Source organism: Ceratotherium simum, chromosome 2 (assembly GCF_057802395.1).
Source record: "Ceratotherium simum simum isolate JZ-2026a chromosome 2, ASM5780239v1, whole genome shotgun sequence".
In the NCBI taxonomy this organism is placed as follows: domain Eukaryota; kingdom Metazoa; phylum Chordata; class Mammalia; order Perissodactyla; family Rhinocerotidae; genus Ceratotherium; species Ceratotherium simum.
Window position 1 is genome coordinate 10,035,740 of NC_141901.1, and position 21,043 is coordinate 10,056,782.

The 21,043-nt window shown below is 43.7% G+C and overlaps 2 protein-coding genes across 2 annotated transcripts in view; one reads left to right on the forward strand and one right to left on the reverse strand.

Annotated features, from left to right (window-relative positions):
• Positions 1–3,274, forward strand: part of ZBTB37 (zinc finger and BTB domain containing 37) — a 30,348-nt gene extending 27,074 nt beyond the window's left edge. Inside the window, exon 5 of the transcript XR_015553996.1 lies at positions 2,921–3,274. The gene's annotated coding sequence lies outside the window, so the exon portion shown is untranslated. The remainder of the gene's footprint in view (positions 1–2,920) is intronic.
• On the reverse strand, positions 43–10,325 carry SERPINC1 (serpin family C member 1). The gene is made up of 7 exons (XM_004425024.3): positions 10,285–10,325; positions 7,731–8,100; positions 7,188–7,403; positions 6,188–6,325; positions 4,081–4,471; positions 3,081–3,145; positions 43–278 (listed from the first exon to the last, which is right to left on the reverse strand). Exons 1-7 carry the CDS (start codon positions 10,323–10,325, stop codon positions 102–104), a joined length of 1,398 nt encoding a protein of 465 aa, XP_004425081.1. The 3' UTR covers positions 43–101.
• Positions 10,326–21,043: the final 10,718 nt, after the last annotated feature.

A 21,043-nucleotide genomic window follows, 5' to 3' on the forward strand; every position in this document is an offset into this window, starting at 1 on the left:
ATGGTAAAGTCTATTCGTAATTGTGAGATGGGAGTAGATGTATTTATTTTTACTTCTATGCACAAACCAAAGTAGGAAGAGGTGCAAAGGATAAGAACACTTTAGTTAATGCAAGGGTTGGCTACTCTGCCCATGAAGATAATAGTGTTCAGAGCAACTTCCCTTATAAGAACCAGGAAGGGCCTGTTGGCCTTGAAGGTCACCCTGTTGGGGTTCAGCGAACGGCCAGCGATCAGGATGGCGGTACTTGCTGCTGCTTCACTGCCTTCCTCATTTACCTGTGGGTCAAATAGGAAAGAAACTGCTACATTAACTACTCTGCAGTTCATTATAGGCAGGTAAATCATCCATGGACACAGCAATTCCTCAAAATGCTATTTGTTAGCCAGTAGAAAGGACACTTGGGTCAGGGTGGGTTCCCTCCATAACCCTACTTTTACTCATTCTTTCACTCGATGGATATTGATATAAGTACTTGTGTTCTTCCAAGCCTAGTGCTAGGGTTCCATTCAGATAACCCCATTCAGATAATCCAGAAATCTGGATGTACGTAAGGTTGTCACATTTCTGGCTGGCACTATTGTACATGGTATTACAAGAGGATTATTTTGTACTAGATGCTAAAAGAGATTTTTGACTCAAGATCAGAGCTCTATAGTTGAGAGAGTTTCACTCTTGGCGCATCAAGATCCCAGATGTAACTATGCCAAGGAGCCCCTCAGGATCTAGGGCCTGTGAAAAGAGGAGGGTGCTCTGGCTGGATGAGATGAGTATTTCTTGGAGTAATAGACTGAAACAACGGTATTCGAACTTGCTGATCAGCAGGACCACCACAGGTCTAGAGGGAGACACCTTCAGAAAATTTTGCTTGGGGACCCAGAAGATCACTAAGACTCTGTCCCCGCCTCTTAATGAAAGCACTTCAGATCCCTGAGCTTTGTGTAGCTGGTTGATGATGTTCTCTCCCTCCCTCCTTCCTTACTTCCCCCCAGCCACCATCTCCCCATACTATTTCATGATCATTTTAGAACTAAATTTAGGAGCATACTGGAGTTTTTGTAAGACCAAGATCCTTTATTCAACTCAGATTCTGGTTTTTAATGGCTTCCTAGGAGATCTACAATTAGTTGGGATCCTGTGTATTGAGTTCCCAAGGTTTACAAGGAAAATAACTTGGTTTCAAGAGCCGTGGAAGAACCTTGCACCATTGTTTGGTGGGCTCAGGTGGATAAAATGAATCCAGACCTCTGCTTCTTCCTAATAGTAACCCCAAGCCCTCAAGGAGGTCTGAGTTGACCGCTTCTATTTGAGGTCCTTAGAAGATGATTTTCAATCGGAGTTAAAACCCTGAGGACTGATCTTCCCTTATAGTCTCTCTAAGTGTTTTTTCTTCCGTAATCCATGTGGAAGAGGGTATCAGTAGTGTCTTTTTTACTTCCAAAATCATTAATTCAATCCTCATGTAAAATGCCTTGTTCTGACCTCCGCATCTTTAAGATGCATCCCTCTACTCTTGTTGTTGTCCTACAGGTGACTGACATCTGTTGTCCTGTGGATTACAACCCCGCATTGAGGATTTTGGCACCTAGCTCGTAGCTTTTCTGTCCACCTTAACAACTCCTGCTATCATTTGACCTAGACAATTAAATACCTTGGTAGGACACTCATGCAATACCCTAACCTCCCATTTCTTTCATTTCGTCAAACCCAATGAGCATTACGTTCACCCTACTTAAGCAAGCCAGTCCCATGGCTACACCTTGAACTTGCCATCTCTCAGAACTGCTCCACCATTGAAAATATGATTACATTATCCTTCTCTCAGACATAACCTTCTGTTTTTTCAAGCTATCCCACTTTTCTCACTCCCGTTACAATTAATCTGACTTCCTCCTGTCCCTTGATCCCTCTACTTTCCTCCTAACTGCATATTTCCCATTGAGCTTGGACTCTGCATCTATATTTGCTAGCACCATGCTCTGAAACCTTTCTCTTCAACCACAACCTTCTTTCTTTGCAATTTCATTGAACCTATGACCTTCTCTGACTTTGGCCCATCTCATTTCCCTCACAGCCTGGTTCCTCCAAAGAGTAGTCTACACAAGCAGTTGTCAAACCTGATGGTGCATCAAAATCCCTTCATACATATACAGATTCTTGGGCCCCATCCTGGACTCTCCAAAAGTCAAGCTCTCCAGATAACTAATGCTATTGGTCCATAGTTCAGTATTTGAGAACCAAAAGTTCTACAGGCTTTACACAGCTATTGCACAAGGAAAGGGTTCCCTGAGCACCTTAGTTGGGGCAACACAAGGTTAAGCAATATTAAGCAATGTTTTCCTCACTGTGGAACTTCGCAGACTTCAACATGCCAGTGTGCATTAGTTCTTGTTAATTTCCCAAGAAAAGGTTATACGTTTATTTAACCACCCAACTTTCTGTTATCTGCAGTGTAGTCTAGAGCTCTAGTTCTCTGAAACATGCTTTAGGACATGATCCACACTCACCAGCTCCCCTTCCCTACCTTCCCTTTGCTCTTCAACCACTACAATTAGGCATGTGACCCCACTGTTCTGTCCAAATTCCTCAGAGAAAGGTAACCTGTGATCACTTGTCAATCTTGTTACTAGATGCTTTCCACTTTCTTAAAACTCCTTCCTGGTTTCCATGAGCTCATACTCTCCTGGTTCTCCTCCTCTGAATTCCTTCTCAGTGACCTTTGCTGGCTCCTTTTCCTGTGTCACCCTCCCCTTAATGTTGTTGTTCCTCCTTGACTGGCTTCAGGAGAGGTAGTGGGAGGGAGAGTGGACAATTATACCATGAGGGCTTCAAGGCAGGGCTGTATTATAGCAATCCTCATGGAGGAAGGGGCTACAGATTTGGAGTTTAATGGACACAGGAAATATGTCTTTTTCCACAGTTGTCTTCTGCTGTTCATGCTTTGGCTGTCTATACCATAAGAGCCAGTGGAGCAAGAAGTCCAAAGTTACAAATCACATGAGATATCGATGTATTGAATAATAAAGAAGCGTGGGAATAAAAAAGCAGCATAAGAAGAGAGCCAAGGGAGGTGTACTCACCTCGAGAAATGCCTTATGGAATGCATCTGAGACATAGAGGTCGCTCCGGCCTTCTGCGACAATACCTAGAAAGAAGACCAGAGAAGGCTCTGTGAAATGGGCAAAAGTTGGTTTCAACCCACAGAAAGGAATTCACTTTGAATTAAGAGTTCCTTTGGGGCTTTTTTGAAAGATAAGAAGTCCTCGACCCTCACCTACTGATACCCCCCAAATAAATACATGTTAAAAATAATAAAGTACTTTAGATTTATTCAGTTTGGCTCCCGTGAATTTAATCTCATGCTTCAGCTCTTGGGTGGGAGTAGAGGGGCAGGGGACTCTGTTCTTAAAGAAAAACTCAGTCCATCTAGTAGACCTGTCTTTCTTTCCAGTCTGGTAACATGTTTAAGAGAGGGATTGATTTTCAGACTTAGTTTAAAGACAGCCCATTTAAAGTAAATCCAATTACCTAACATTGTAAATATCTTTTAAAAAAATAGATACTTTAACTCTTATTTTTAAAGGATGGGGGGTTGGAGGAACCACACCAACTGAACACCATTACTGAAGTACCACGACTGGGAAGAGTTGGCTGTGTCTGTGCTGGTGACCTTAAGGAAAACACACAAGCCCTTTAGATTATCAGGGGAAAGGCTATTAAATGTCAGCTATACCTGTTTTGTGGGACCCAGATGTCCCCAGTTCTTAATCATATCTGTCTCTTTGCTCTGAATTTCGATGCCTTTTCAAGTTCTTCTCTACCTGGTCCCATCTCCTCTATCAGTTACAGACTCAAAGGGTTCCAGTGCCAACTGGGCCCATGGAGATCCAAAAGCAAATTCCCCCTTTTACCGAAGAGAAAACTGAGACCTTGAGAGGGGAAGGAATTTCCCGGAGTTATCAGTAGAACTGGGATTAGAATCCAGATGTCCTGACTCGTTACTCTTTTGTAGTCTTTCTCCAACTCTTCCACCTTTGGTCAGACCAGCAGAGAGAGGAGGAAAGCCCTTCCTACACTAACCTGGGAGCTTGGACTTTTCAGGGTTGAACAGGTCCACGAGACCCATGTCTTGCAGATGCTCCTTCACGCTGAAGCTGTCCTCAATGCGGAAGCGGGGCACATGGGCCACCAGCAGCGTCTCTGCCAGCTCATCCAGCCACTCCTGCAGCACTTCTGGGGTGAGTTCCTGCTCCACCTTGGCCAGGCTCTTCTCAGGCTTGGGCAGGATGAGCACCATGGTGATGTCATCGCCCTTGAACGGCAACTCAAGCACCTGGGTGCCTTCTGCCACACGCCGATAGCGGAACTTGCCTTCCTGGTACATCATGGATGCTGGACATGACTCCCCATCAGCCTTGTAGAAATGTTCCTTCCTTGTGTTCTCAGGGCTGAATTTTGACTTCCACAGGCCCTGGAAGAAGATGCCAGGTGGGAGAATCAGAAAACAAGAAGACCAAAAACATCGTAGGAGAATACTGACATGGGAAATATTCACATTGTTTTATTACATTAATATGTAAGTATAATTATTAGGAAAAAATCGAGGGATATGCATGAAAAGGTTAATGCTGACTGTGTCAGATGATGGAATTATGAGTGGTTTTTTTTCTGTGAACTTTCCTGTATTTCCCAGATTTTCAGCAGTGACTATTTATTTGCTTTTATAACGAGAAAAATAAGAACTAAAACCAAGAACAACCTACTGGGTTCTTTGCAAGACTCTTCTTGAGTTTAAATCTAATTGCCTTTCACTTTCTGCCTCCCACCAGCCTCTTTCTCAAAGGCTATCCTCCAAAATGCTGGACACTGCCCCTGATGAATAAAGGCCAGATGTAGATAACATCCCCAGGGGGTCATCTGGGAACCCCACCAGGCAGAGGGGGAGTCCTGGCCAACTTCCTGTCCAAAGACGGAGGGGCTACAAGACATTCCTTTGAAATTTCTGAGTTGTAATTACCATTCCTTGCCATCTTCCGGCTCTTTGATTTTGGAACAAGTCATTTAACTCTTTTAGTGGTGGTTCTTCTGTAAAATTAGGAGCTGGTGATCACTAATATTTGTAGGATGCTGTGTGCCAGAAACCGCTCTGAGCATTTGACATGCACTAACTTATTCAGTCCCCTCAGTAACCCTGTAAGGTAGTTGTATCATTACCATTTTATAGATGCAGAAATTGGGGCATAGAGAGGTCTCGGGTCACTTGCCCAAGTTCACACAATCAGAAATGGAAGAGGCAGGGTTTAAACTAAGTAATCTGAGCGGCCCAAAGTCTCATTTGTGATGTTAGGAGGATCAAGATGGCTAATAAATTGGAAAATTGTTCCATGAACCATACAGGGCGATACACGTTGTGGAAATACAACCTACTCTAGTCTTGGGGAGAGGGAAACCCAAGTGACAGAGTGGCTGGTAACAGCAGTGACTGGCTAAACCCCTGGGCCCTGTGGGGGGAAGAATACATATGGAGCATGACCCAGGATGGGTAAATGTGCCACTATTCTACCTGCCTTAAACTGGTGGCTCTCCTGAGTATCAGTGATCTCTTTATTCCCAGTACTCTCTCCCTCATCCTCCTTCCTAAATGTAATCAAGGTGGAATGGTCTTTAGCACTCTTGACTCTCTGAGGAAGACAAGGCCATCTGCATGATCAAGTCACAGGCCTCTGCAAAGTTTGAGGTTAGTCTGGCACCTGGAGGTTCAGAAGCTTCAGGCAAGGGTAAATTTGAATCACTGTAGAAGCTGCTCCAGATGATGGAGAAAATCTCATCACTGAGGATTATCCACAGACTCTGTCACTTTGTTCCAGATTTCAAAATGGAGTTAACTGGACAGCAGAAATTGTCACATATATATGAGAATTTGTCACCATGCATGCCTTGCTGCTGGGCACGCTGGATGTGTGGGTGTGTACACTCTGCCTTGGGCCCAGAAACACTAACACTACCAGGCCCCCCTGGACCTCAGCCCAGCAGCCATAGCCCTAGACATGGTTCTAGACTCTCAGCAAATTTGTATTTCTGCCCAGACCATTCATGTACCATTTCTCAGAAAGAATCTGGAAAGAAAGAAGGTAAGCTGGAGGGCAAGAGGTCATCCCTGGGATCTCTCCAGGGCCATTTGGCATACCTTGAAGTAAATGGTGTTAACCAGCACCAGGACTGTAAGCTCGTTGATGGCTTTCTCGGGAATGACGTCAGTGATACGCCCTTCAGTCTTATTGGATACCCACTGGTTGATGGTCACTCTGGACTGCTCTGCATTTTCCTGAGGGAAACAGGAAACAAACCTACCCACCTGTGCTATTCAATCAGTTTCTCATTTCCCCATGCAGCATTTTATTTTGTTCATGATCCCTCTGCCCTTTCCTACCGTCTGGTTAAAGCCATCTCTGTAACCCAGATTGGGGAAACCTCACATATCTAGCATAGCACCATGAATCTTCCATATGTTAATAAACATTAACAGAAGAAAGAGAAATAGGAAGAAATAAAGGAACAGTAAAGGAAAAAATAGTCATGGAAAAAGAAAACAAAATATTATCTTCTCTGACTTTGGAAACCTGAACTCACAAGACTTCAGGTTTCCAAAACATGTTCCATGGGAAGCTAATGAGTGATGGGAGGTGGGGAGGTGGGCAGGAGGGATGCTCTTGTGGTCAAAGAAGTTTGAGTGATGATGACTGAATAAAGTCAATAGACTTCTTTGTTGCAGGACGTCTCAGACCACTTAATAGGCTCATGTGCTTCATGAATCTCCAAGAAGAGACTATAACATGCACCATACATCAATTTTATTTGACCATGGTAACTTTTAAATTAAATTAAATAAGGACTCTTGTAGTATTGTCATCTCCAGAATATCTTTTGTTATATATTTTAACTTGATGGATGAAATGAAGAATTTATATTTATACAACTTTTTCAGAGCAGCCACTACAAGCCATAGATGCCATTGATTTCTCAGTTTCCAGCAAGAATAAATATTCTGGGGGCTCTGACTCATAGTCACCCCTCTACCTGCCTTCAACTAGCATAGGAGCGTTAATTTGGATCCTGCTTCTCCGTCTCCTCAGTCTTCTGAGTGGAGAGGAAGAACTCTGAGGTCGGGAATGACATCTGCAACTCACCTTGAAGTCCAGGGGCTGGAGCTTGGCTCCATATACCACCTCGCTGATGTCCTGGTACGTCTCGTTGAAGGTAAGGGATTTGTCTCCAAAAAGGCGGTTGGCTGATATCAACTCAGAGGATTTATTGGCTTTTCGATAGAGTCGGCAGTTCAATTTGGCAAAGAAAAAGTGGATCTGATCAGATGTTTTCTCAGAGATGGTATCAAACTTAAAAACCTGTAGAAGCCAAAAGAAAATGGTGGTTGGTCTGGTGAGGCAGCCTAGCTGAGATGGGTGGTGAGCACAATGCCAGTCAACCCCGACCAATAGCCACCTCGGTTATGAGCTCCTTCAGGCCATGTGCCTGGCACAACCTAAATGCTCAGCTCCTGTTTTCTAAATAAATACGTGGATAAAAGAAGAATAAAGAGTAGGAAGGAGAAACGGAAAAAGAAACACAAAGAGACTGGGATACCACCAAAAGTCTCTGAAGGGCTCTCAATACACAGATATTTTCTTGGGTGTCCCAGCAAGGAGGCTTGGCAGAAGGGCTTTGGGTTGTACCTCCATCAGCTGCTTGAGGGTGTTGTCACAGGCACCCAGCTTGGTCATAGCAAAAGCTGTGGAGATACTCAGGGGCGACAGGAAAATGTTGTCATTGTCATTCTTGGAGTCTGCCAGGTGCTGATAGAAGGCGGTGGCAAAGCGGGAATTGGCCTTGGACAGTTCCCAGACCCGCCGGTTGGTGGCCTCAGGGATCTTCTGCTCAGAACCCTCATCCTCAGTTGCCTTCTTCTCTGGAGACCGGTAAATGCACCTGGGATTCACAGGAATGTCCCGAGGCTTGGCTGTGCAGATGTCCTCCACTGGGCTCCAGTGACAGGTCACACAGCCCCAGAGGCCGAAGAGCAGCAAGGAGAGAAAACACACCCTCCTATAGGGGGACAGAAAGCTGAGTTAAGCTGGGCTGGGAGACCCCACTGCCTACCACCGACTTGTCCCAGTAAACATAGGATTCCAGCCCACCTGGTGTGGCCAGCAGCAGGGCCAAAACCTTTGAAAAGTACAAGGGCCCAGGACAAGTCCGGTCCTAGACTCCTTGCAAGTGGGTAGTTCCACTTGCCTGGACATAGTCATGTTGAAATGAGAATCACCTATTTTTTTTTTCCTTTTTGTGAGGAAGATTAACCCTGAGCTAACATCTGTGCCAGTCTTCCTCTGTTTTATATGTAGGTTGCCTCCTCAGCATGGCTGACAACTTGTATAGGTTGGCACCCAGGATCCAAACCCACGAACTGGGCCACTGAAGTGGAGCCACGGGTTGGCCCCAAGAATTGCCTATTGAAGCAACTGATAGTTATTAGAAGTATTGTGTGCCCAAGGCCCCATGCTGGGAGAAAGAAAGAATGCAGAGCTTCCAGTTGGTGAGATGGGACCTGCATGTGTGAAAAATAGGCAAGGAACTTTAGTGCCCAACGAAGAGTTGGGGCAGTAGGAGGAGCCCTCTACAGAAGCTGTTTGGGGAAGACCTCAAACATGGATGGAATTTAACCTGACGTTAAAGGACTGGAAGGATTTTGATTGATGTGGCAGAGAGATTTCAGTAATACAAGTGGGGTATGAAGGAGTGAGTGGGGCAAAGGCACTACCATGTGCTGGAAACTCAAATCTCCAGCTCCAGCCCTAACCCTTCCACTGAGCTCCAGACCGATTGTTTGCTGGATAATTCTATCTGGATCTCCTACAGATTGGTTAGTGAAATACGACCAGACTGAACTCGTAACTCTCACCCACATGCTCGCTTCTTCTCCTATATCCTCCAACTCAGCAAATGGGCCCTTCATGTGCCCTGTCAACCAATCCGAAACCTGGGAGTCACTCTGGCTTCTTCCCTCTCACTCTCCTCATTTAGTTGGCCCCTAGATTCAATTAATTCTGTTCCCTTGCTCTCATTGCCTTACTTCAGGCCCTCATCATTTTCTGTTGCCTGGAAATTTTAATAGCTTTCAACATGGGTTCACTGAAGGTAAATGAAACTAATCTCACTTTTTAAAAAACGAGATGATTGGCAAATTAGGAGAATTGGGACCCAATTAAGCGAACCAAGTGATAAACTCTTTTGTAATATTTTTGTAGATAAGACAAGGCGGGCCAAGGGCTCGTTCTGGCTGACTTAAGGTCCTTGGGTCTAGAGAAGGGAGTCTGGATGTGGGTACTGAGTCTTTTCAATCGTCCCCCGGCAGAAAAAGACAGGCACGTAGTGCAGAAAGGATTTGCTGAGGCAGTCTGCTGAGCAAGTGTGGCTGGCTGGAAGCTGGGGGCAGCTGAGGGGTGCTTGGCTTCTTGTGTGATCTGAGCGCTTTTAAGAGCAGAGGCACAGAGTGGGAGAGAAGTGGAGGCACTGAGGGAGGTATGGAAGGCCAGGTGAAGAAGCAGAGAGAGAGAACCTTGCCGTTCATCTCCCCATCTTGCTTGCCATCTGATTCCCATTTTATCCCTGAGCTACATTAGGAAATACAAGTGGAGGCTGAGGGGGCCCTCGGAGTTCTGTTGAGCACAAAAAAACCCAAGATGGTTGAGCCATAGCCTCACTTCTAGCTTCCTATAACAACCCAGATCAAGAAGGGATAGTGTGCGGCGTCACAGGAGGAGGGAATCTCATGGTGAGGAAAGGAAATAGGGCTGCAATCCTTTAGTCAAAGGTCACTGAGATCTTGGGGGGGGCAACCAAGTGGAAGGAGTTGCAAAAAGGGAGTTCGGAGGTCCTCACAGGTTAAATTTGCCCTCATTTCAGATGTATGGCAGGCCTGCGAATTCCCCTTGGAGTGGCTCCTAGACTGCTGTGAGGGCTGGAGCGGGCACAGCATCTTCACACAAGGGAAGACGTCCCCTTTGTTTCTTGGGCTAAGAACCCAAGGTGTGGCTTAGGGAAAGGCCTTACCCCAAGAGGAGGGTGGGAGGGAGGGCGCTTGGAATGACGTCTTCCAAACAAGTCTTTGATTGTAACTACCAGAGAGAGGGCCTGGTCTTCTCGAAGGTGTCGAGGTCATCCTCGTGAGTCCTTCAGAGGTCAGAAAACCCAATGAGGGCATGCAAAGGGAAAGCTTGCCCCTCTTACCTTTTTCCAGCAGCTACAGTTTCTATTCCATTGGAAAACATGGTGGCTAATCTTCCACAAGGGCTGGGTGAGTGGAGATACTGTGATCTGAGGCAATCTCTCTGAAAACTGGTTCTTTCCTCTAAATCTGACTGAGGTTCCAGAGGCTAGGGTGGGGGTGGGAGTTGGTGAGGAGGGAAGGACTGAGGTCAAAGGCTGATGACCAGCTCCCAGGGTTAAGCAAAGTGTAGAGCCCAGTGTTGTTTAATTAGTAGAGAAGTTTTAAAGTTCAGTCAGGTCCAGGGAAAGCAAGGCCCACCTTTTTTTCCCATACTCCCTTATTCTCTACTTCATCTTTACAGGAAAGGAAAAGGAGAACATGTTCACAAATTTAAACTTGGTCAGAAAATGCCTAAGTAGAACTTTGTCTGCAGGATTTTTTTTTTCCTGGTTAACCAAACCAGGAGATAGAAAATAGATGACTATAACTAGCCAAGTTGAATGTCCAGAAACTTCTAGGCTTCTACCTGCTCAGTGAAATATCCTCTTTTTCACAGCTTTCTTTAGGAAAAGAGAGAGAAAGAATCCATAATATCTAGTCAGAGGGGGGAGAAGAAGAATATTCTGAAGCAAGTTCCTGCCTTCAGGCTTCTAAGAGCCAATGTGTCCGTGACCCAGACCAGGACACACAGTGGTCACACCTGTGGTCCACAGATGGAACCATTCCCCACTCAGCCTTTAAGTGATGGGAGAGGGGTCACAAGAGCAGGGGTCTCAGGGTGCACGCCAAGGCTATTTCAAAGGTGGATGAGCTAGTTGGGAGATACTTAGGAAAATTCTACTAGGGGATTAGGAAACAGAGTGTGGGGCAGGAAAAAAATGTACATGCAACTCCTGAAATACTTTTTTTTTTTACTTTATTATTTTTTTTGTGAGGAAGATCAGCCCTGAGCCAACATCAGTTGCCAATCTTCCTCTTTTTGCTGAGGAAGACTGGCCCTGAGCTAACATCCACACCCATTTTCCTCTACTTTATATGGGACGCCGCCATAGCATGGCTTGACAAGTGGTGCGTTGGTCCGCACCGGGGATCCAAACCTGCGAACGTTGGGCCGCTGAAGCAGAGTGCAAACTTAACCACTATGCCACCAGGCCGGCCCCTAAAATACTTCTTTAAAAGCAAACAAACCAAATTATATTTCTTCGTGTGTATTGTTATTTTTACTTATTTTAGTTATTGGCGAGATTAAATGAGTTCAAACTAATGGAGATAAAGGGCAGGTTTATTTCTGTATCTCACTTCCTAAATAGTCAAAAACAGTATCACAAGAATTGTTGCAACAGGATTCACAGGATAAGTATGCCGACTTCTGTGTGATTGAAGACTCCTTGAAGTTGGTACAGTCACAGGAATTCTAGAAAGTTCTTTCTTCATTAGACAGGAAATCTCTATCCAGACTGAAGCTGTGTATAAGTTCTTGGATGATTTAGACCCTGGACATCTCAAGGATCCCCGTGTGCAGTGTAAACAGTTATGAGGAATTGTCCTACACGGCCCCAGAATGCTCAGAGGCTCCTTGTCACTCCAGATTCAAGGCAGTTGAAAAGTCTGCTGATCAACCAGTTGTGTCCAATAAACAAAAGAGCACTACTTGTGCCAGCAGGCGCTGTTCTAGGGGCTAGGGACTCCAGTCAGGGGAGACAGGCAGCAATCACATAATGAATCAATTTATGAAAAGTAAATATATAGCTTGTCAGTCAGGTGTTAATAAGGGCCATGGCGAACAATACAGCAGGACAAGGGGATAGAAAGTGATGGGGGGAGGTGAGGAGGTTGCCATTTTAGAAAGGGTAGTAGGAAAGGCCACCCTAATGAATTGACGTTAAGAGACCAGAACAAAATGAGAGAGGGAGCCACATAAGTATCTTTGGGAAAAGCTGTCTACATAGAAGAAACAGGAAATACAAAGATCTTGAGGTGGGAATATGATGTTCAGACCTGTTGTTCCAGCTTGTAGGAGTTGTGAGATTTGTGCCTTGAAAAGAAGGTGCTTGGAGGAGGGCAGATGAAGGGGCCCTGCACAAGGGGTGGAGGAGATCTGGTGAACATCTGTAGGAAAAAAGATAAGGGTGCAGATACCCCCTGGCCAGGTCATTAAGAACTATACATCACGGGTTGAGTTTAATTTTTTCATTCACTCACTGAGCCATATGATCATTTAATTAACAAACATTTAGTAAATGCCTGTATGTACCAGGCATGGCGCTGGGCCTGGGGATGTAGAGATGACTCTGTCCTCAAGGAGCTCCATGCTTCATAGTAGAACCCAGACATTAGGGTAAACATCCCAATCAGTGCTACTGGTCACACGACTGAAGTGTGTATAGGGGAAGGGGAAGGGCATACAGGAGGGTCTGGTCAATGGAACCGGGGGTGGGAGGAGGAAGAAGATCAGCAGGTGATAATGTTGTAAGGATTTTTGCAAAACTAAGACTTAAAAATCTTTTTTTATTTTGAAATAATTTCAGACTAATAGAAAGGTTGCAAAAATAGTACAAAATATTCTTGTACACCCTTCACCCAGATTCCCCAAATGTTAACATTGTTAACATTTAACACATTTGCTTTTCATTCTCTCTCTCTCTACTTATACACACACACACACACACACACACACACACAATAATAATAATATTATTTTTCTGTACTATTTGATAGTAATTTGCAGGTATAATGCCCTTTTACCCCTAAATAGTGTGAAGTTCCTAAAAACAAGGAGATCCCCTTATATGACCACAGTACAATGATCAAAGTCAGGAAATTGACATTGGTGTAGGACTATTTTCAAATCTAAAAACCTTAGTCTAGGTATACCGATCATCCCACTCATGTTCTTATACCAGTGGTTCTCAAACTGCTTGGTGTCAGGATCCCCGTGTAGTCTTGCTGAATAACATCTAAATATTATTATTTAAATAGTTATATATTAACATAGTTTTGACTTCATGCATACACTGAAAGGTCTTGGGGACATCCTGGGGTACATGGAACATACTTTGGTAAACATTGATTTATAGCTGAAAACAAAAATTTTTTTTCCCTTTTCCTGGTCTAGGATCACACATTGCATTTAATTGTTATGTCTCTTTAGTCTCCTCTAGTTTGGAATAGTTGCTCTCTTTTCTTTGTCTTTCATAACTTTGGCATTTTTTGAGAGTACAGACCAGTTATTTTGTGAAAAATGTCTCTCAATTTGTGTATATTTGAGGTTTCCTCAGGATTAGATTCAAGTTATACTTTTCCTGGGCAAGACTACTACAGAAGTAATAGTGTGTCCTTCTCAGTGCATCATATCAGGAGGCACATGATGTCCATTTGTCCCATTACTGGTGATGTTAACTTTGATCATTTGGTTAAGATGGTGTCTGCCAAGTTTCTTTCTCTGCCGTAAAATTACATTTCCTTTTTTTTTTTTTTAAAGTAAGTGTCTTGTGGGAAGATACTTTGAGAGTACGTTAATATATTGTTTTTCATCAAACTTTTACCTGCTAATTTTAACACTCCTCAATGATTCTTTTGCAAGACTTTTGTGTGTGTGTGTGTGAGGAAAATTGGCCCTGAGCTAACATCTGCCAGTCCTCCTCTTTTTGCTGAGGAAGACTGGCCCTGGGCTAACATCCATGCCCATCTTCCTCCACTTTACATGGGATGCCGCCACAGCATGGCCTGCCAAGTGGTGCATCGGTGCGCGCCCAGGATCCGAACCGGCAAACCCCAGGCTGCCGCAGCAGAGCACACGCACTTAACCACTTGCGCCACCAGGCTGGCCCTGCAAGACTTTTTAAGCACTGTATTTTCCTGGTTATTTCCTGTCTGATTCCCTGAAAAAGATTATCATTAAAACTATTAGAATTAAAAGAGATTAACTAAGTTTGACAACACACTCTCTTGCTAGAGTGTGAGAAAATAGGCCCTTTCACCCATTGGTGGTGGGAGTGCAGAGTACTATAACCCTTTGAAGGGAAATTTGGCAATACCAAAATTACAAATGAATTTACCCATTGAGCTGGAAATCCCACTTCAGGAAATGTATCCTACAGATATATCTGCATGGGTATAAATGAAGTTATCAACTTTACCTGATTTGTAATAGCAAAAGATTAAAAACAACTTCCATCTACGGGGGGCTAGTTAAATAAACCAAGGTACATCTCTACACTGGAAAACCATGCCACTGTCAAAAAAAATGAGGATGCTTGCTCTGTACTGATATGGAAGGATCTCCAGGATAATTGGAGATTAACATCCATGCCCATCTTCCTCCACTTTACATGGGATGCCGCCACAGCACGGCCTGCCAAGTGGTGCATCGGTGCGCGCCCAGGATCCGAACCGGCAAACCCCAGGCTGCCGCAGCAGAGCACACGCACTTAACCACTTGCGCCACCAGGCTGGCCCTGCAAGAATTTTTAAGCACTGTATTTTCCTGGTTATTTCCTGTCTGGACAAAAAGCAAGCTGGAGAGCAGTGTTTATAGTGTGCTACCTTGTGCATCACAAAGTGAGGATTATAGGGGTGAGGGGTGGACAGACAGGGGTGAGAGTAAGACTTGTCAATATGTACCTTCCCATTTAGTTTTCTGTTTTTGAACATGTCAATGTGTCACGTATTCAAAATGGTCTTGACTTTGTGAGCAACAAGGGTGTCAGTGCTGTATTCCACAGAAGCTTGGGGAGAGAGGGCATGATGAAGGCAGCATCAAAGAGGAACGCGAAGCCAGCTGAGCCCTGGCTGGTGACAGGGGAGAGAAGGAGAGCGAGAGAAGCCCAGTTGAGTATCTGCAGAGGGAACAGAGGTGTTTAGGTGTGCCCTGCCTGGCAAAATAATTTCTAATGGCTGTATAAACTCCATTGTCTCTAATTTAACCATTACTTTACCGTTAGATATTAGCTTAGGTCAAATTCTTTAAATATTTGAATATGATAATAATAATAGGTGCCATTTAAAAACGCTTATATATACCAGGATCTGTGCTAAGTTCTTCACAGGCATTAGCTTATATAATTCTCTCGTCAGCTCTACCAGGAAGATATTATGCCCAGTTTCCAGATGAGAAAACTGCTATTCACAAGCGTTAAGAACTTGCCCCAAATCACAAAGCTAGCAAAGCTGAGATTCAAACCCTTGTCTGCCACTCGCACACATCTGTGCTCCTACATGATAGCTATGAAGAAAACGTCCATGTCTTCCCAGGTTAAAACTCACAGCGTCCAATTGTTTTCCTTGGGGCAGGATATATCACCATCTGGTTCTTCTTCTCTGGATAGTCTCTATCAAGTTTGTCCATGATTCCCTCAAAATCCAAGGCCCAGAAACGAACCCAGGGCTGCCACCTTTTTCTTTGATTGCACATGTTTTATTAGAAAGCATTTGTCTCTGTTGCACATTCCAAATGAGATTTTCAGTTGGTCTTTGGGAGGCTATAACACTAGCGTAGTCTCTGGTTCTCATTGCACACAGCTCCCCTTGGCTTTCACTGTATAGATTTTGAAGATCCCCAAATCCCTTTCCTCTTGGTTCATCTTAGACTGACTCGAAGAGAAAAGGAAAAAATGAGCTTGTATGCTGGGCAAACTAATTTGTGACTCTCGCTTTCTCTCTCTCTCTATATATATATATACACATACACACATTCTCATTTGTATTCTGTAAAGTGTTTTAATAATCGTGCATATTTAAATATATAAAAATATATTTAGGGGCTGGCCTGGTGGCATAGTAGTTAAGTTTGTGCGCTCCACTTCAGCAGCGCACAGTTCACAGGTTCGGATCCCAGGCGCAGACACATGCACCGCTCATCAAGCCATGCTGTGGCAGGTGTCCCACGTATACAGTAGAGGAAAATGGGCATGGATGTCAGCCCAGGGCTAATCTTCCTCAGCAAAAAGAGGAGGATTGGCAACAGATGTAAGCTCAGGGCTAATCTTCCTCACAAAAAATATATATATATATATATATATATATATTTAAATCAAATTCTTCATGGAAACTTCTAACCATTTTGGAACTGGGATCAGACTTCTTAAACATTTTATGGGTAAAAATTAGTTTTTGAAGAGGATTCCCTACTTCTGTGTGGCACTATTTTTCTCTATTCTTAGTGGAAACAAGTTTGGAAGGAGCCCATAGGGCCTCTCTGTGCTTTGCTGTGTTAGGGGTAGGTTTGAGGAGCCATGGGGAGGAAAGAATGTAGTGTTCAATCACTCTCTCTTTTCTTAATACTTCCTTTAGGGTCAGTAATAAAATAAAAAAATTTCTCCTTCTCTAACCCTGCCTCTAGTCTCAGTAGTAACTCCTATGAACAGGCAATTCAGCTGATCCTTGCCATTGCCTCATGTTCTGGGCTGTTCTAATCGTTTCTTTGGATCCAAGAGTAAGACCTTGGCAGGGAACAAACAGTAGAGCCGAGCTCCTGCTGTGGTTACTGAATAACTCAAAGCTTAACTCTTCCACAGAAATTTGGCCAAACATCTAGCACAAAAAACAGAGTCATCTCCAACTCTCCTGGATTTCTAGTTTACTAGGTGGTTATGACATTTTAATTAAGGTGAAATAAAGTTTATCAAAATAAATCCTGCATTATCACTTGGCAGCTTTCACGTGAGGCTCTCAAAGCATCTCATTGGAAATTGTCCAAATTCTCCTAACTTTTGGAAAGTTCAGTTTTAGTTTCAGAGAAACCAAACCAAAACAACAAATATTTATTGAACATGTCCAGTGCACATGCCAACTGGGTCTTGAATGTACCAGGTGCTCAATAAATATTTGTGTTTGAAGAAACCGAGGTTCAGAATAGTTTTGCTGACTTATTAACAGGAAAATACTTTGAATTCCTCTCAAATGGAAAGTTAAGATTATCAAGTAAAGTAGAAATGCTTCCTTATCTGGAGGAATTGACACTTTGTATGAACAGAAACACTGGGCAAGGGTATTCTTAGGAAGTTGAGCAAGAGAGAGTTGCAGGGAGTCGAGGCTCATTGCTTCTGCGTTAGTTCAGAAAGTTGTAGGTGGTGAAAGAGAAATAGAGAGAGGAGGGGAGAAGACAGAGAGCGGAGGCAGAGGTAGTGGCAGAAAGTTCCCTGGAGAGGTAGAGGATAGGTTGGACAGACTCAGAAGCAACAGGAAGAAACTCATCATAAAGCTAGGGCCGAGGGTATGTGTTTTTGATAAGCCAATTATGTGAGGGTGCCTCTTACCCACCTCTGCCAAGGGCTGCTTTAGCAAATTTGACTGAGTCCATTTGAGGAGTGAGGCAGAAATTAGGGTCTAGGAATGAATGCGGCTTGGCAGCTTTCATCCCATCAGGACGCATAGTTGGTTTCAGGCCCTTCCCTAATAGCCAGTGCTGAAAACAAACAGATAACACTTGGGCACAGGTTGTTCTAACTTCGAAGAGAAGCAAGCTTCAGGTATTGCGTCTTGAGTGGCTAAGGAAGTTCAGCTAACCAGGGAATGGTGCTGGAGGCAAAACCCTCAAGCTGCTCACTCTTAGAGAAGTGGGCCAGGCGGCTCTGGAGAGGGAACTGAGCCATGCTCCAGGTCCAGCAGTTCATCAGTTTCCCTAGCTTGTCAGGATAACAAAAGGCCCAGTCAGTTAGGTGATGACGAGGGCAAGGGTAGGGACTGAGGAAAATTAGAGGACACCTTTTAGACCATAATAACCTGAACATTTGGGGACTTGGGAGGATAAGAAGGCAATGATAAACTGAGATGACTGCAGGTTTTCCTTGAAACTGATTATTTTCGAGGGCTTTGATACTGCAAAGGTAATTTTTTCCCTTTAACTTTGTCATATAGAAGCAGACCAAGGGCTTGGTCAAGGGAACTACGGGAAGCAGCTGACTTTGGTGGTACCCGTTTGGGTGTTTAGTAATGCCAATCATGCTTGTGCCATTTGTTCTTAAGTTAAGGCTCGGTTAAACACTGTTTCAAAAATTCCTTCCCTCGTCTTCATTCCCAATGTCCTGGTGCAGCTCCTCATTTTTTCTTGTAAGTCTACTGCAACATATTCATAGCTGGGCTCTCTGCCTCAGGTCCTACTCCACTTCAAATCACAATACAGGCATACTTCTTTTATTGCACTTCACTTTATTGTGCTTCACAGATGCTGGGGTTTTTTTTCCCACAAATTGAAGGTTTGTGGCAACCCTGCATCAAGCAAGTCTATCGGCACCATTTTTCAAACATTTGCTCACTTTGTCTCCGTGTCACATTTTGGTAATCCTCACAATATTTCAAACATTTTTGTTATTATATTTGTTACGGTGATCTGTGATCAGTGATCTTTGATGTTACCATTGTGATTGTTTTGGAGTTCCATGAACCGCACCCATATAAGACAGCAAACTTAATCGATAAATGTTGTGTGTTCTGACTGCTCCACTGATCAACCATTCTCCGTCTCTCCCCCTCTCCTTGCGCTATTCCCTGAGACAGAACAATACTGAAATTAGGCCAATTAATAACCTTACAATGCCTCTAAGTATTCAAGTGAGAGGAAGAGTCACACATCTCTCACTTTAAACCAAAATCTAGAAATGATGAGGCTTAGTGAGGAAGGCATGTCAAAAGCCGAGACAGGCCGAAATCTAGGCCACTTGCGCTGAACAGCCAAGTGGTAAATGTAAAGGAAAAGTTCTTGAAAGAAATTAAAAGTACTACTCCAGTGAACTCACGAATGACAAGATAGTGAAAGTTTTATTGCTATGAAGAGAGTTTTAGTGGTCTGTAGAGGAGATCAAACTAGCCACAACGTTCCCTTAAGCCAAAGCCTAATCAGAGCAAAGCCCTAACTCTCTTCAATTTTTTTGAAGGCTGAGAGAAGTGAGGAAGCTGCAGAAGGAAAGTTTGAAGCTAGCAGAAGTTAGTTCGTGAGGTTTAAGGAAAGAAGCTGGCTCCATAACATAAAAGTGCCAGGTGAAGCAGCAAGTGCTGATGGAGAAGCTGCAGCAAGTTATCCAGATCTAGCTAAGATAATTAATGAAGGTGGCTACACTAAAGAACAGATTTTTAATGTAGAGGAAACAGCCTTCTATTGGAAGAAGATGCCATCTAGGACTAGTAGCCAGAGAGGAGAAGTCAATGCCTGGCTTCAACGCTTCAAACGGCAGGCTGATTCTCTTGGTAGGGGCTAATGCAGCTGGTGAAGTTGCATTCGCTTTAAGTTGAGGCCAACGCTCATTTATCATTCCGAAAATCCTAGGGGCTTAAGATTTATGCTAAACCTACTCTGCCTGTGGTCTATAAATGGAACAACGAGGCCTGGATGACAGTACATCTGTTTACAACATGGTTTACTGAATATTTTAAGCCCACTGTTGAGACGTACTGCTCAGAAAGAAAGATTCCTTTCCAAATATTACTGCTCATCGACAATGCACCTGGTCGCCCAAGAGCTCTGATGGAGATGTACAAGATCAATGCTGGTTTCATGCCTGCTAACACAACATCAATTCTGCAGCCCATGGATCAAGGAGTAATTCTGACTTGCAAGTCTTATGATTTAAGAAATTCATTTTATAATGCTGTAGCTGCCATAGATAATGATTCCTCTGATAGATCTGGGCAAAGTAAATTGAAAACCTTCTGGAAAGGATTCACTGTTCTAGATGCCATTAAAAACATTCATGATTCATGGGAAGAAGCATTAACAGGAGTTTGGAAGAAGTTGATTCCACTCCTCATGGATGACTTTGAGGGTTCAAGACTTCTGTGGAGGAAGTAACTGCACATGTGGTGGAAACAGCAAGAGAACTAGAATCAGATGTGGAGCCTGAAGATGTGACTGATTTGCTGCAATCTCATGATAAACTTTAACAGATGAGGAGTTGGTTCTTACGGATGAGCAAATAAAGTGGTTTCTTGAGATGGAATCTACTCCTGGTGAAGATGCTGTGAAGACTGTTGAAATGACAACAAAAGATTTAGAATATGACATAAACTTAGTTGATAAAGCACTGGCAGGGTTTGAGGGGATTGACTCCAATTTTGAAAGAAGTTCTACTGTGGGTAAAATGCTATCAAACAGCATCTCACGCTACAGAGAAATCATTCATGAAAGGAAGAGTCAACTGATGCAGTAAACTTCATTGTGTTAAGAAATTGCCACAGCCACCCTCACCTTCAGCAACCACCACCCTCATCAGTCAGCAGCCATCAACATCGAGGCAAGACCCTCCACCAGCAGAAAGTGACTCGCTGAAGGCTCAGATGATGGTTAGCATTTTTTAGCAATAAGTTATTACTTTTTTTTGGTGAGGAAGATTGTCCCTGAGCTAACACCTGTGCCGATCTTCCTCTATTTTGTATGTGGGATGCTGCCACAGCATGGCTTGATGAGCGGTGTGTAGGTCCACACCTGGGATCTGAACCAGAGAATCCCAGGCCACCAAAGCAGAGCACGTGACCTTAACCACTACACTACCAGGCCAGCCCCAACGTAAAGTATTTTTTAATTAAGTATGTACATGGTTTTTTCAGACATAAAGCTATTGTACACTTAATAGACCACAGTATAGGGTAAACATAACTTTTATATGCACCGGGAAACCAAATTTGTATGACTCGCTTTATCGTGACATCCATTTTATTGCCGTGGCCTGGACACGAACCCGCGATATCTCCAATTTATGTCTTTGGCTTAAAATTTTTACTGTTTTTTAATTACTAAAGGATAAAATCCAAACTCAGAATAGTACACAAAGCTTTTCAAGACCTGGC

Excerpts from the sequence above, each read along its gene's own strand:
- SERPINC1 (XM_004425024.3), bottom strand. The coding sequence starts at position 10,325 with ATGTTTTCCAATGGAATAGAAACTGTAGCTGCTGGAAAAAG. Across the intron at positions 3,146-4,080 it reads TGAAAAGTCCAAGCTCCCAG|GTATTGTCGCAGAAGGCCGG; the intron begins GTTAGTGTAGGA and ends TCTTCTTTCTAG. Across the intron at positions 279-3,080 it reads TCCATAAGGCATTTCTCGAG|GTAAATGAGGAAGGCAGTGA; the intron begins GTGAGTACACCT and ends TTTGACCCACAG.